Here is a 15,333-nt window from a genome sequence, read left to right on the forward strand (position 1 = left end):
CACCCTTGGCCCTGTCTAGCCAGTCTTCTAGGCAGGGCTGTATGGCCCCGACGGTGCGCTGACCCGGCAGCCTCGGATCCAGGAGGCTGTCCTTCCAATCTCGGATCAGCACCCGTCGGGCGTGGACTCTGACTGTACGCCGGAGGCCCTCCGTTATTGGGACGCCCGCCCGCTGGTATTCTCGTGTACGCGTGTACACGTCCGCGTACATGCGGGCGAGCATCTCCACAGGGAGAACTCCTGCGAGTACCCCCACGGCCGTCCAGCTCACCGTACGGTAGCCCCGGCATATCCTGTTGGCCACCCGCTTTTGAAGTTGCCTTAGGGCATTCCTTGCCCCGCGGGCGGCCTCCAGGCTTTTCACCCATACCGGGGCCCCGTACAGGAGCATGGAGTGAATTGTTACGGCATACAATCGGCGGACACTCCCGCCCGGTCCCCCAAGGTTTGGCAGCAGGCGTTGTAATGCCATTGCTGCTTTCTCCACCCTGGGAGATATTTGGCGGAAGTGCTCACGGAAAGTCCACTTGCTGTCGAGGTGGAGGCCCAAGTATTTCATATGGGCCCCCACCTCTATGGTGGTGTCCTCCACATTGATGCGAGCTTCTGGCGGCGCCCCGTGAGAGCCGTCGTGTAAAAAGACGGCCTCAGTTTTTTGTGGCGCCACCTTAAGCCCCATCTCTCGGATAAGTCGCACGACGCGGTCCACTGCGAAGCCGGCTCGAGCGGTGGCGTCTTCCCACGAGTTCCCCCCAGCCATCACCAATGTGTCATCGGCGTAACACACCGCGTGACAGCCAGGGGGGAGGGCAGTCCGAAGAACGACGTCGTACGCCAGGTTCCACATTAGGGGTCCTAACACTGACCTCTGTGGAACCCCGCACGACATACGACGTCTTTGTTCTTCGGCGTTCCTATCTGTATAGGCCAATTTCCTGTCCCTGAAATAGTCCCTCAGTATTGACACCAGATACGGGGGAACCCTGTGATATTCCAGGGCCTCCCCGATCCGGTGCCATGGCAGGGTGTTAAAGGCGTTGGAAATATCCAGCGATACTGCCAATAACACCCCGCCCTCCTCCGCAACGGCCCCCGCGATCGAGCGAACCCGCAGAATAGCGTCTACGGTAGATCGCCCGACGCGGAAGCCGTATTGCTCGTCACTTAGATTGGGACCATTCCAGGATAAATGATAGACGAGGCGGTCGACGATGATTCTCTCGAGAATCTTGCCCGCCTCGTCTATGAGGCAAATTGGCCTATACGCCGAGGGTGTATCCCTCAGCTTGCCCTCTTTAGGAAGGAGGACTATACGCGCCTCCTTCCATTCTCGTGGGAAGGAGCTCATGCGGAAGCATTCGTTGTACATGCTCCGCATGGGCTCTGCCAGACCCCGATAGGCTAGAGCCCAGGCTTTTCCATGAATGCCATCGGGACCGGGAGCTTTCCCGCTCTTGATTCTCCCGATGGCTTTCTGGAGCTCTCCTCCCGTGACCCCCATGGCCTCCTCATCCCACACCCAGTCCCGTGCTGGATTCGGGTCCGTATTTCCCTCATCCAGCGGGAACAGGGTGTCCACGACTCGGCCAATAAATTGGGGGTCTAGAGTCTCCGTTATGGGGACCCCCCCCGCCTTTCAGTTTATTTAGAACTATGCGGTAAGGGCGCCCCCACGGATCCTCATCCAGGGAGGAGAGTAATTCCTCCCAGGCTCTCGCCTTGGCCTTCCTAATCAGGACGCGCAGGGTATCGCGTCTTTCTTTGTACGCATCCCACGCGTCCTGATATCCCTCGGGGTCTGTCGAACCTTTTCCTCTTTTGCACCTTTCTCCTTGCGTGGTCGGAGGCACGCCGCGCCTCGGCGACCCCCTCCGACCACCAATATGTTTTTCGGGGGGACCTATTCTTCACCCTGGGCATGGCCGCATCACAGGCTTCATTTATAATCCTGAGCAGCCATGCCCGTTGTTCTTCCAGGTCTCCCCTATTTTCCCCACCTTGAACCATCAGGGAAGCCTCAATTGCGCCCAGGAACGCGTCCTGGTCCATTTTCTTGGGCCCATCTGCGAGAGACAGCCTCTCTTATTCGGCGGCGCTCCACCACTTCTTGGGGAAAGGCATTGACGGAGAACTCCACGTATCTATGATCCGATAGAGTTTCAGCCTCCGTCAACACCCTCCACCCATGTAACAACTTTGCGGCAGGGCGGGTCGTCCAAGTAAGATCTACAATTGACTCGCCCTGCCCCCTTACACATGTGGCCTCGTTCCCCCTATTACAGGGGACGAGGCCACACTGCGCCGCCCAATCCAGTAGCTCGCGACCCCGCCAGTCGGTGCGCGGGGAACCCCAAACGCCAGATTTTGCGTTGAAGTCCCCCGCGACCACTATCGGGGCGGGGCGGCGAGCCCTCAGCTGTCCCTCAAGGGCATGCAGCCTCCCGCGAAATTCTCCTTTGCTGAGGTTCAGCGAGAGGTACACGCCCACTATTATGACGGGCCCCCATTGGATCATAACGTAACCCTCCCCCGACTTTAATAGCTCCATCGGGGGAGAGTTTGACGCGTTCCTGCGGGTGATCGCAGCCAAGCCGTCCGCGCTGCTTACCCAGTTGTTTTCGCGCACGCGGTACGGCTCGGCTACGATCCCCAGACCATAGTCCCTCTTCGCCATGTTTTGGGAGAAGAGGTCTTGGGCTCGCCTTGAATGGTTCAAAGCGAGCCCAAGACCTCTTCTTGAAGTTTGTCTGCAGTATTTTACAGGCCATTTTCGTCTGTCTTTTCATTCTCAGGTCCCGCCATCTCCATGACGGTGGGATCTTCATCCATTATATTAGTTCGGAGGCGCTATCTTTTGGCGCCTCTTTCGGGGAGCTTCTCCTCCTCATCTCTCTTCCCCCCCTTGTTTTTGTAGCCCTTTGCTCTTTGGGCTCCTCTGCAAAGTCTATAAGGGGGGGGGGCTCCTCCTCTTGGGGTTTCTTCCCCTTTCCCACTTTCTTGGTGGGAGACTCCTGTTTGGGGAGAGGGTGGTCCACCGCTTTGTTGAGCGAAACCCCCTTCTTTCCTTTTTGCACCGGTGTGCACGCCTTACTGCCTGTTCTATGATGCGCAGACAGTCCCCTATCCGTGCACACCGGGCACTTCACTTCGGCTTCGCACTTCCTGGCCGTGTGGCCTTCCTCACCGCATCGGTAGCATCTGTTGCTGCGATCTACTTTGTTTGGGCACCGCGCGCGCACGTGCCCCCCCTCCAGGCATTTGTAGCACTGGAGGGGACGCGTCTCCAGCAATTCTACGCGCGCTAGTGCCCATCCAATTCTAATCTGGGCCGTTAGCATGATTTGGTTCGCTGCTTTTAGAGGGCAGCGAACCCAAACTATGCCCATTCCGCCTGGGGTTCTCCTAATTTCCCCCAGGTGGATCTCCTCTTGCTCGCAGTTGCCAGCAATGCCACTTCGGGGGCCTTTATTGATTCGTCCAGCCCCCGAAGTCTTAATTTCGCCATTTTAGTCGGGCGTTGCATCCGCACACCTTCCTTGCCTAGTAGGGCCTTTTTCAACCCGAGGGCGAGTTTATCAGCCTTCTCTTGGCTGTTCGCCCCCGGGATCTTGAAAATATAGGCTCCTGTTATGGTCCTTTTTATCTTGGCTCCTCTGATGCCAAGTTCCTCCAGATTCACTTTGTGACGCGCCTCCCGGAGGGTTTCCTCTTACTTACCGGGAGGGCACGTCACAGTTACTGCCGCTCTCTTCGGCTCCTTCCGTTGCATACATGGCTGCACCTTGTTTGCCGGCTTTGATGTGGGGTTTGCCGTCTCCTGCTTCTTATTTGCGACTGCACTTTTTGCTGATGTCACCTCTTTTGTGGTCAGTGCTTCTGCCTTAGCCCTTTTATTCTTTTTGGACACCACTTCCGTCCATGACGTGGTGTCCTTCTGTGACTCTTCCTTTTTGGGAGCTTGGGACCTTACCTCTTTCTTTGAGGTTTGAGACCCCTCCTCTTTCTTCTCATGCCTTTTCCCCTTGTTGTTCTTTTGGGGGAGTGGCTTTTCTTCTCCCTTCGTCTCTTTCGGAACCCTTTGTTTAGGGATTCTTGTTGACGCTGGCCGGGAAGGTGGGTTGAGCGTTGTGGCAGGTATAATCTTCACCGCCTTATGTATTGTTTCAACCCCCTTTATTTTCGGCTTGTTTTTTATCGCCCTCTTAGTGTCTATTGGGGGCACTTGTTTGGCCGCCTTAGGCAGCACTTTTCCCTGTAGCTGTTGTTGTTGCTTCTCTTGTTGTTGTTTTTGTTTTGCTTCCTTTCTTGCTCTTAGTGATTCCCCATATGTGGGGGCTGGTATCCAAGCCTCTCGTCCAACATTCTTACCACTATTCCCTCGAATTTGGCAATCATTGCCATTTCTTTCTCTCTTTCCTTTATATCCTCCTCTCTTTCTTCCTGTGTTAATATACTCCATGTTGCCTCTTGCAACGTGTAGTGTACCCTTTTTGGTAGGGAGATAGCTTCTCTCCTTTTGTTTCAGGGAGGGAGGATCTACCTTATTGAAGGAAAGAAGAAAATCATCCTCTTCCTCCGCTATTTCCATTTTCTCATCCTCCCTTACATTCCTTATTATCCCCGAGATGCCCGGGGTCTCCTCACCATATGGTGAAGGTGAGATCCCGTGCATCTCGGCATCCTCCGTCGGAGAGGCTTTCCCGCCGAAAGGCGGAAGTGGGGCTTCTCTGGCTTTCTTCGTGGTCGAAGGGATCTCCCCACTTTCGGGTAGAAGTGAGGTCCCCTCGACCCATTTCCTGGTTCTCATCCTTGCGCTTTCTTTCCCTGCGTCGAGCGGTCCTTGTCCAGCTTCCTCTGTCGGGTGGAGCGATTCGACCATCGGCCTGGGGCACCGCCGAGGCCCTCCCCTGGGGGAGGAATTTGGCAGAGGGGGGCGGCGGATACCGCCCGACCCCCGGGCTTACGCCGTGCGGCCGCCAGCCGGGCGACACCCGCCCCCCCCCTGGACTGCTCCGCCCTATCGGGCCACCTTACTTAACATCGGGCGAGGGGGACACCGCGCCCCTCGCCCAACCATTCCGCCCTTTCGGGCCTCCTTCTTCACAACCGGGCGAGGGGGGCACCGCGCCCCTCACCCAACCTCCCGTCTACAACTCCGCCCCCTCCGGAGGGCGTCTTCTTCTCCTGTGACGGGGGAGTCCGCCTCCGCGTCCCCGCCTCCGCGTCCCCGCCTCGGCGGGCCGCCACCATCGCCGCCCCCTCTACCACGGGCACCCTCTCTCTCTCTCGTGCCCTCTCGGCCACCGCTCCCCCGGGCCCGACCCGCCCCCGGCCCCCACCACGGCGGTTTTCTCGCCGAGGCAGCCAGGAGGGGTCGTCCCTCTCCTCCCGGGATTCAGGGGTGAGAGGGAGTCTCCCCCCTCTATCCCGTCTCTCCCGCTCTCTTTCGGCCTCCTCCTTCTGCGTCATGACTTTGACGCAGAAGGAGGAGACCGCCTCCCACGCTTCCTCGCTCCCGACCATCTTAGTAGCGATGGTCGGGAGCGACAGATCCTCCCCGATAATTTGGACAAGGACACGGCGCTCCTCCGCCCACGCCGGACAAAACTCCAGCGTGTGCTGCACCGTGTCCCCGTCCTCCTCGCAGTGATGGCACCTCGTGGTGCGCTCCTTCCCTATCTTACACAGGTATTCGCCGAAACACCCATGTCCGGCGAACACCTGTGTAAGGTGGAACAACATCCTGCCGTGAGACCTATCCACCCACTCGTCTAGCACCGGTCTCACGGCCCCGACTCTTCTTCCCGAGTTTGTTGGGGGGACATTTTCTAGGTAGTCCCCCCATTCCTCGATCATGCGTCGTCGGGCTTGCGTTCTGACGACGCCTCGGACTCTCTCAGTTACACTGAAGTTCATCCCACGGAGCTCCTTAATTCTTTCGTACACCCTTTTGTGGGTGCACGCCTGAAGCTCCATGGGAGGCAATCCCGCCAGGACCGAGGCAGCTGCATGCGAAACTGTGCGGTATCCGCGGACGACGCGAATGGCCACTCTCCGCTGGATTTGGCGGAGGACGTCTTTAATACGTCGCATGGCCATTGCCTCGTCCGCCCACACTGGTGACCCGTAAAGGGTCACCGAGTTTACCACGTTCGCATACAGCTTCCGTACCCGATCGTCTGGCCCGCCAAGGTTGGGCAGCAAGCGACTAAGTGCCGCCGCTACCCCATTGGCTTTTACTGCCAGACGATCAAAATGGTCGCCAAAACGCCAAGTTCCGTCCAGCCAGAGTCCTAAGTATTTAATACTCTTCCCCAGCTGGACGGGAATGCCGTCCACGATAACATGGGCCCCTGGTGGCTTCCCCCGAGAACCATTATGAAAATAAATGGCCTCGGTTTTATGGGGAGCCACCTTAAGGCCCAGGCCCTTAATGGACCGCACCACACCGGCCACCGCCAGGTCCGCCATTCTTCGCGTCCCCCCAGTCATTCCCCCCGGCCAGGACTATAGTGTCGTCTGCATAGCAGACGTCTGTAGCAAACGACACTACAGCCGGGGGGGAGGGCAGAACGGAGCACACTGTCGTATGTGATGTTCCACAGCAGTGGGCCCAAAACTGACCCCTGTGGGACACCACACGACACCGCCCTTCCGCGTTGAATACCGGTTTTATCCCGGTACTCCAGGCTTCTGTCTCGGAGGTAGGCCTTTACGACCTCCACGAGGTATAGAGGGGCGCCATGATCTATGAGGGCGCCCCTCACCTTTCCTCAGGGCAGGGTGTTAAACGCATTGGTGATATCCAACGCGATGGCTATCACCACCCTGCCCTCGCTAGTTTCGGACTCCACGAGGTGGCGGACGCGTAAAATCGCGTCCGTTGTTGACCTGTTCTCGCGGAATCCGAACTGCTCCTCGTGGAGGTTCGGCCCCACTTCCCTCATATGTCTGACGAGTCGGTCGGCAATAATTCGCTCAAAAAGCTTACCGACCTCATCGAGCAGGCAGATGGGCCTATACGCGGAAGGCGCTCCGTCCGTTCTGCCCCCTTTGGGGATAAGAACCAGATTGGCCTTACCCCAGACTGGGGGGAACTCCCCTGCTTTTAAGCAGTCCGTATACAGCCGCTTGATCGCCTTTTTTTTTTTTTACGCTGTGGAAACCTCCAAGAGGTACCCTTGCCCCCCGGGTAAAGAGCAAGGGTTATGTGGGATTCCTTCTCCTCATCCCAGGGAGAACCGAGGTTTTCCCTGTGATGGGGCACAGAAGGGGACCGCACTAAAACCACAGCGGGTGTTCTTCTCGGGCGTTTAGGTAGGGAGCGTGGAGGATGCTGGAAACCCATGCCGACTCCACGCCCCCCCGCCTTTTCCTTCTCGGAGAAGGGTCACGGGAGTAACCCGCCTCTCCGCCATCGTGCGGACTTCGCGATTGCGACGCGGGACGACACCGATCCCGCGTCGCGCCCTCCCAAAGAGTTTGGGGGCGGAGTCACGGCTCGAGTATTCCCGCTCGAGCCGGGGCCCCCCGCCACCAAGGTTGGTGCTCCCTCCACCCCCAAGGGGGGGAATTGGATTCGGCATTTAGCCCCGGAGGCCCTCACCAAAGGACTCTCCTCTGAGGGAGGAGAGTCCTCTTTACAGCGGTGATGTCCTCTCCCCGGTGCCTTATGGCTCCCGGTAAGAGGGCACTTCCTGCTGCATTTCCGTCCAAGAGGGAGGTCGCGCGCGCCGTTAGCCGGGCATGGGCCCAGCCACCGGCGACACACGATCCCCCGGCCTCCCCGATTGCAACTTCCTCCGCTCCCATGGGAGTTAGGACCGCAATCGGGGAGGTTGCCCGTTTTGAGGGATTTGGGCGAGCATGCCACGCCGGAGCTTAGCCTACCCGCCCCCACCCCCAATTCCCGAGAGGTCGGGGGAGGAGACCAAGACTTAAGCGTCTCGGGTCCACCCCCGAAAACCTCATCCCGGGTCAATTTTGACCCCGGGGAGGCGGGTGAGTCTCCCCCTCCGTTGTTGTGGAGGGGGTTCCTCCCCGCTGCTCACTCTATCCTCCTCCGCCCGCTCCAAGGAGCGTTTTCTCCTTCCGCTTCTCTCCCTCTCTCTCTCGGCTTCCTCCTTCTGCAGCATTACTGTGCTGCCCGCAGGGTACACCTGAAAGCACTCCCACAGCCGTCCAGCTGACTGTACGGTAGCCCCGGCAGATCCTGTTCGCCACCCGCTTTTGCAACTGATGCATTGCATCTTTAGCTTTGCGGGTGGCTCCCAGCTTCTCTGCCCATACCGGGGCTCCGTACATCAGCATAGAGTGAACGGTGCCGGCATAGAGACGGCGAACACTCTCGTCTGGGCCCCCGAGATTGGGCAGCAGCTGGCATAGTGCCATCGCTGCCCTTTCTACTCTCGGAGAGATTTGACGAAAGTGCTCGCCGAAGCTCCACTTTCCATCCAGGTGGAGACCCAAGTATTTCATATTGGTCCCCACGTCCACGGGGATGTTCTCCAACGTGATCTGGGCTTTTGGCGGCGTCCCCTGAGAACCGTTGTGCATAAAAACTGCCTCAGTTTTTTGGGACGCCACTTTAAGCCCGATCTGTTTGATTAGCCGCACGACACGAGCCGCCAGATTGGCTCGCGCAGTCGCCTCCTCCCACGTTTTTCCCCCGGCCATCACCAGCGTGTCGTCTGCGTAGCAGATTGCGTGACAGCCGGGGGGCAGGGCAGTCCGAAGTACGACGTCGTACGCCAAATTCCACATTAGGGGTCCCAGCACGGACTCCTGTGGAACCCCGCACGACATACGACGCCGTCGCTCCTCGGCATCTCTGTCGGTATAGGCCAACACCCTATTCCGGAAATAGTCCCTGAGGATGGCAACCAGGTACGGGGGTACCCTATGATATCTAAGGGCCTCCCCGACCCGGTGCCAGGGCAGGGTGTTGAAAGCATTGGAGATGTCCAGGGACACCGCCAGTAACACCCCGCCCCCCTCCGTCAAGGCTTCCGCGATCGAACGAACACGCAAGACAGCGTCGATCGTTGATCGCCCGGCCCGGAAGCCGTATAGTTCCTCACTTAAATTGGGACCATCCCGGGACAAATGATAGACGAGGCGGTCGGCAATGATCCTTTCTAGGATCTTGCCCGCCTCGTCCAGTAGGCATATTGGCCTATACGTCGAGGGCGAATCCTTCGGCTTGCCCTGTTTAGGAAGGAGGACCACGTGTGCCTCCTTCCATTCCCGTGGGAAGATGTCCATGCGGAAACACTCAGTATAGAGGTGCCGCATGGGTTTTGCCAAACCCCGATGGGCTAAGGCCCAGGCCTTTCCGTGGATGCCGTCAGGGCCGGGAGCCTTCCCGTTCTTGATCTTCCTGACGGCATCGCGAAGCTCACCTCCCGTGACCCCCATGATCTCGTCCTCCCATTCCCACTCCCGCAAAGGAATTGGATCTTTCTTTTCCCCCACGTGCGGGAACAGGGTGTCGATGACGCGATCGATGAGTTGGGGGTCAAGAGTCTCCGTTATAGGGGCCGTTCCCCCCCCCCCGGAGTTTGTTGAGGACCATCTGGTAGGGACGTCCCCACGGGTCCTCGTCCAGGGAGGAGAGCAACTCCTTCCAGGCCCTGGCCTTGGACTTCCTGATGAGGACGCGTAGGGCGTTCCGTCTGTGACGGTACGCATCCCACGCGTCCTCGTAGCCCTCGGGGTCCGACTGCGCGAACCTTTTCCGTCGTCTCACGGTCCTTCTTGCGTGGTCGGAGGCTCGCCGGAGTTCGGCGATTTCCTCCGACCACCAATATGCCTTTCTAGGGGACCTGGCCTTGACCTTGGACATGGCTACGTTACACGCTTTCTCCATGGTCTTCAGCAGCCATGTCCGGTGTTCGTCCAGGTCCCCTTTGGCTTCATCTCCGTCTGCCATGAGCACGGCCTCAATCATGGACAGGAACGCGTCCTGGTCCAATTTCCTTAGGGCCCATCTATGAGAGGCACTCTCCCGGAGCCGGCGGCGCTTCAACACTTCGCGGGGGAAGGCGGCAACGGAGAACTCTATATACCTATGGTCTGATAGAGTTTCCGTCTCCGTTGCTACCCTCCACCCGCGAATTAACCTCTGTGCGGGGCGGGTCGCCCATGTGAGGTCCACTATGGACCCGCCCCGCATTCTCACACAAGTGTTCTCGCTTCCCTTGTTGCAGGGAGCGAGTCCACATTGCGTCGCCCACTCCAAAAGCTCGCCACCCCGCCAATCGTTTCGCGGGGAACCCCAAACGCTAGATTTAACGTTGAAGTCCCCCGCTATTATGATGGGGGCGGAATGGCGACCAATAATTTGCCTCTCAAGGGCACGTAACCTCTCGCAGTACGTTCTCTTGTCGAGACTCGGCGAGATGTACACGCCCACAACTACGATGGGCCCCCACTGAACCATTACGTATCCCTCCCCCGCTTGCAAAAATTCCAGCGGGGGAGACGTTGACGCGTTCCTCCGGGTGATCGCGGCTAAGCCGTCCGTACTTTGTACCCAATTCCGTTCGGGTACCCGGTACGGCTCTGCCACGATCCCCAGACCACAGTCCCTCTCCGCCAAGTTGTGGACGAAGAGGTCCTGGGCCGGTTCCTTGGCTTCCGTTCCCACCGTTATCTCCATTGCGGCGGGATTTCCATCTTTTATGTCCTCCCGAAGTCGTTGCTTCTTAGCGCCGTCTTCGGAAAGCTTTTCCTCTTCCTCTCTCTTGCTGCGCATCCTCTGAGTCCTCCTCTCCATGGGCTCCTCTTGGCTGGGAGCCGGTTTGGAGAGAGGTGTCTCCGGGAGCGCAACTTCCTCCTTTTTTGCCGTCTCCCCCGCGTCCTTCTTTTTACTCGTCGCTGGGGGAGCGGCACCTACTGGGGCAGAGGGGCCCACCGTCGCATTGTTGAGCGGGACCCCTCGTTTGCCCTTATGCACCGGTGTGCACGACTTGCTGCCCGTGCGATGGTTCGCGGGCAGCTTTCTGTCGCTGCACACCGGGCATTTGACCTCAGCCGTGCAGCGTCCGGCCGTGTGTCCGTCTTGACCGCAGCGGTAGCATCTACCGCTGCGGTCCGTGTTGTTGGGGCATCGCGCGCGCACGTGCCCTTCCTCTAAGCATTTATAACACTGGAGGGGGCGCGACTCCAGGAGCTCTGCGCGCGCGATGGCCCAGCCAACCCTTATTTGGGCCGTCCTCATTATGGCGTTCGCTGCCTTTAGGGGGCAGCGAACCCATATAGCACCCATTCCACCTGGGGTTTTCCTTATATCCCCTAGGTGGATTTCCTCCTCTTCACATTCGCCCGCGAGGGCGATTGCCTCTGAGACTTCGGGGGCTGTGATCGATTCGTCCAGCCCCCGGAGTCTCATTTCGGCCATCTTTTGGGGCCTCTGTATCCTGACCCCCTCCTTCCCGGCAAGGGCTTGCCGTAAGCTGGTTGCTAGCTTGTCTGCCAGCTCGTGGCTGCCCCTGCCGGGAATCTCGATGATGAGGGCCCCGGTGATCGCTCTCCGGATCCTCGTCCCCGAGATGCCGAGGCCCTCCAGATTGACTTTCTGTCGTGCCTCCCGGATAGTTTCTTCGTATCTACCCGGGGGGCATGTTACCGTGACAGCAGCCAGCCGTGGTTCCTTTCGGTGCTTGGCTGGCTGCGGTTGTTTCTCCTCCTTCTTCGCTGGGGACTTGGCGGTTTGAGCAGTCTTTGCTGCTTTCGTCTCCGTGGCCCCCTGTGTAGTCGCTTGGGTTATCTTCTTTATCCGACGCGACACCACCTCTATCCAAGTGGCCGCGGAGGTCGACGGCTGTTGCTCCGCTTGTTGCGGGATATCCGTCTTCCTCCGTGGCTGTGTTATCTTCTCCTTTTGTGACAGGGTTCTTGTCGTCTCCACCCCCTTTCCCCCCTTGATCGCATTTGCCCCCTTTCCTGTCTTGGGAATCCGGGCGGTCGCTGGTCGTGCTGGAGGGTTGAGTGTGGACGCTGGCAGAATTCTGATCGCCTTTTTGGGGACCTCTATGCTCTTAATTACGGGTTTCCCCGGGGTTCCCGAGGCCGTCCTTTCCTTAGCCAGAGCTGGTTTGGTTCCGGCTTTTGGTTGTGAAGGAGGCGGGTTGGGTTTGCGCTGTTGTTGTTATTGCTGTTGCGCCGCCTTCTTCGCCTCCTTTCTTTCACCGTAGAAGGGGATAGGGTCTCCCAGTCTCTTGTCTAAGAGCCTTTCCACTATCCCCTCTAATTTTGCAATGAGAGAGATCTCCCTATCTCTCTCGTTCTCCTCTTCCTTGGTGATTCCCGAAGGAATCCCCACTTGTGTTCCTCCCTGAAAGATAAGGAGGGTTCCGGATGTTTGCCCCGGTGCTATCCTCCTTGGCTTGATGGGAGGAAAGTCTTCCTCCCTGAAACCATACTCCTCCCCATCCACATCCATCTCCTCTGTCCCTTCATTTTCCCCGACTGAGGAGGTCCTCCCACCTATGGGTGGAAGTGGGACTTCCCCAGTCCTTCCATGGGTCTCCCCACCTACTGGTGGAGGTGAGGCTCCATCGACCCATTTCCTCGTCCTTTCCTTGGCAAGGATTGCTTTCTCGCTGAGCGGTTTTCTTAAAGTGGTTTCTACCTCTTCTTCTTCCCTTTCCGCAGTGTGGAGCTTCCTTTTCCTCCTCTTCTCGAGCATTTGCCGCAGCTGCTCATTTTCCATGCGCAGCTGCAGCATTTGCTGGCGCAGTTCCCTCAGTTGCCTATCTATAGGTACTTCTTGGGGGTTTTGCGCCTTGATGGCCAAGATGGTGGCTGCCTCCTTGGCCATCTTGATGTTTGGGCCCTGTAGCTTACCCGAGCCAACAGCCACCTTGTAAAGGTCAATCGTCCTCTCAGATATCATGGCCTCTAGTCCCGCGATGCTCGAATGTTCACCCTCATTCTCCTTTTCCTTTATCTGGTTTAGTAAGGACGTATATGGTTTCGTCAAGGACGGCTTGGAGAGGGGGTCGAGTATTTCCTGTACTCTCCTCTCATCCTCCTCGACCTTTCTTGCCATCGCCTCCTTCTTCCTCCCGTAGTCTCCCGTTATGGTGGGTCTCCCCTGCTTCCTCTCTTCGAGGGTTAAGGGGAGCTCCCGTACGTCCTTCTCCTCCTGGTTCTGGGGTTCCCCTTGGGATCCTTCTGTCAGGGGGGAGGATTCTATGGAGACGGTCTTGTCGATGTCACGGCCCACCTGCTCCACGTCTTCCTCCCGTCCTTCAATTCTCCTCCTCTCCGCGCGCAGGGCGTCTCTTGCCTTTGCCCTGTCCCTGTCTTCTATGGCACGGCTCTTACTCCTCACCGATCTGACCGAACCCCTCTCGTTCGCCTCTCTCTCCGATCGTCCAGAAGAGAGGCTATGCTTGGAGTCCACTCGTACCAGACTAAGAAGTGGTACGCGTGTTCCCCCTTGCGAGCTGAACGTACTTCCTCCTGCGGTGTTGTTGCAGGCTCCTCCGTTCGCTTTCGCTCTAGAGGCGGAGGCTGCTCTCCTACGCGTAATGCGCACCTCTCCCTCTTTCGTGTTGCATTTGATCGTGGTATTCATTTTTTTTATCCCACTGTCCCCGCGGAGCTCCGCCAGCCGGCGTATCTCCCACCGGCCGGAGGATGACCCGAAACATGACCGGCATCATCCCCCAGTCGGGCCTCGGGTATCTCCGGGGAGCTGGCTTATGTCACGGGACGGGGGGAAATACGCGCACCCCCGCCACTGGACTCCGAGCCCCCTACTCGCCATACGGCTTTCAGGGGTCCCCTGCCTCCGACAACAGGGGCACTCCGCGGGGCGGCGCCACCCGGGGGGCCCCACGGACGGTTGGGGCTGGGTCGCCGCTCCCCGGCCCAGCCTTGCCCGCCGTGGCGACCAGCCGCCTCCCTACGGTTTTCAACTCCGGTCGGGGGGCAACGCCTCTTACAGTCGGCCGGTTCGGAAAGGGAAACGGTCCCGACCGACTGGAAGTATCTATACACCCGCCGCCGAGCCAAGACCTCGAGATAATTTCGAGCGGCCTCGGCGGCCGGCCTCCGCTCACTGGGACGAGAGCCGAGGCTCTCCACCATTGAGTTTCGGCCGTAAACCTTCGCCGCCACCGACCCTGCCTCAAATACGTCCGAACGGCCCGGTGACGGCCCGGAGTAGCGGGTCCGGAGGTTTCCGGACATCCAGATATCTCTGTCTATCACCCCGCTATACGTCACGTCACTGTGGGACGCTGGCTCCTTTAAACTTCATGCCAAGCCGCGAGCGACGGGGGACGTTTCCGCCGCCCCGATCCCAGACATGAGGGGAGCCAGCACCCACATCCCCCCAGCGACGGAAACCGCAAAGCAAGGTAAGTATGACCCCACCCCACCCCACGGCTCCCGCCGCTAAAGGTAACCCCTCCCCATCGCATTTCCCCAAAGATTCCCCTAGGTTGCCCCAAGTTCGTCCCCAGAAATCTGTGATGTGAAAGATGTACCCGTAAAACAGGTACGGACCGCTCTTAGCACCCTTCCCTCCAGCAGGAAGGGTGAGCCCCTCCACCACGGCAAGGTGGCGGTCTACGGAGGGGGCTCCATATAGCCTCCTTCTGAATTTGTAATTTATCAATGCAGGGAGCCTACATTGTTGACTTATTTTATAAAAAATATCACTATAAATTTTTATAAAAATGACTAAATAAAAGTCAAAAATAAAAATAAAATAAAGTTAAATTGGGCTAATAAGAGCCGATCGCAAGGTGAATGTGCGAAGAATCACACTTGTTTATCTTCTTAAAATTGATTGATTAAACGTTTCCGCTCCGTTTTCGGGTCATTCTCAGTAACTATATGGACAAAAATATAAAAAAATGAAAAAATTTTTTGTATATATGTATTAATGTTGAAAAGAAGAGAAAAAGGTTGTCTTCGAGTACAGTTAGCAGAACGAGGAAAGTTTTAATACAAATTGTCTAATTTAAATAAAGGTTGTTACCTATTAACAATAATGTCGAGTTAGCGCTTCATAAATTGAGAGTCACGCAGAATAAAAACAATTAAACCATGTATTGCCAGGTCGGGGCTGCCAAACGTCGGTTCCGTCCGTCGAGAGAACGGTGTACTTCCTTAATTAATTAGTTGTGAAATTTTTTAAATAAGTATTTGATGAATAAGTACATATGAAGAACGAAGCAACCCACCAGACAGATGCATGGAGGCAAACGCAATTAATGCAACGTACAAGATGCTTTCCGCATTATCGTCGTGAAATAAGCACGCACATTTCTAACATACAAATATGTCACGTGGATAATACGTTCGTTAACACTG

At 57.4% G+C, this 15,333-nt stretch overlaps 1 protein-coding gene across 1 annotated transcript; it reads right to left on the bottom strand.

The window, feature by feature from the left end:
• Positions 1-2,017: 2,017 nt before the first annotated feature.
• On the bottom strand, positions 2,018-2,674 carry LOC145934228 (uncharacterized). The gene has a single exon (XM_083034599.1). The coding sequence runs from the start codon at positions 2,672-2,674 to the stop codon at positions 2,018-2,020; it is 657 nt and encodes a 218-aa protein (XP_082890725.1).
• Positions 2,675-15,333: the final 12,659 nt, after the last annotated feature.

This window comes from Prenolepis imparis, unplaced genomic scaffold, assembly GCF_030444845.1.
Source record: "Prenolepis imparis isolate NDT839.2.m4 unplaced genomic scaffold, iyPreImpa1.0 SCAF_3, whole genome shotgun sequence".
Classification (NCBI taxonomy): domain Eukaryota; kingdom Metazoa; phylum Arthropoda; class Insecta; order Hymenoptera; family Formicidae; genus Prenolepis; species Prenolepis imparis.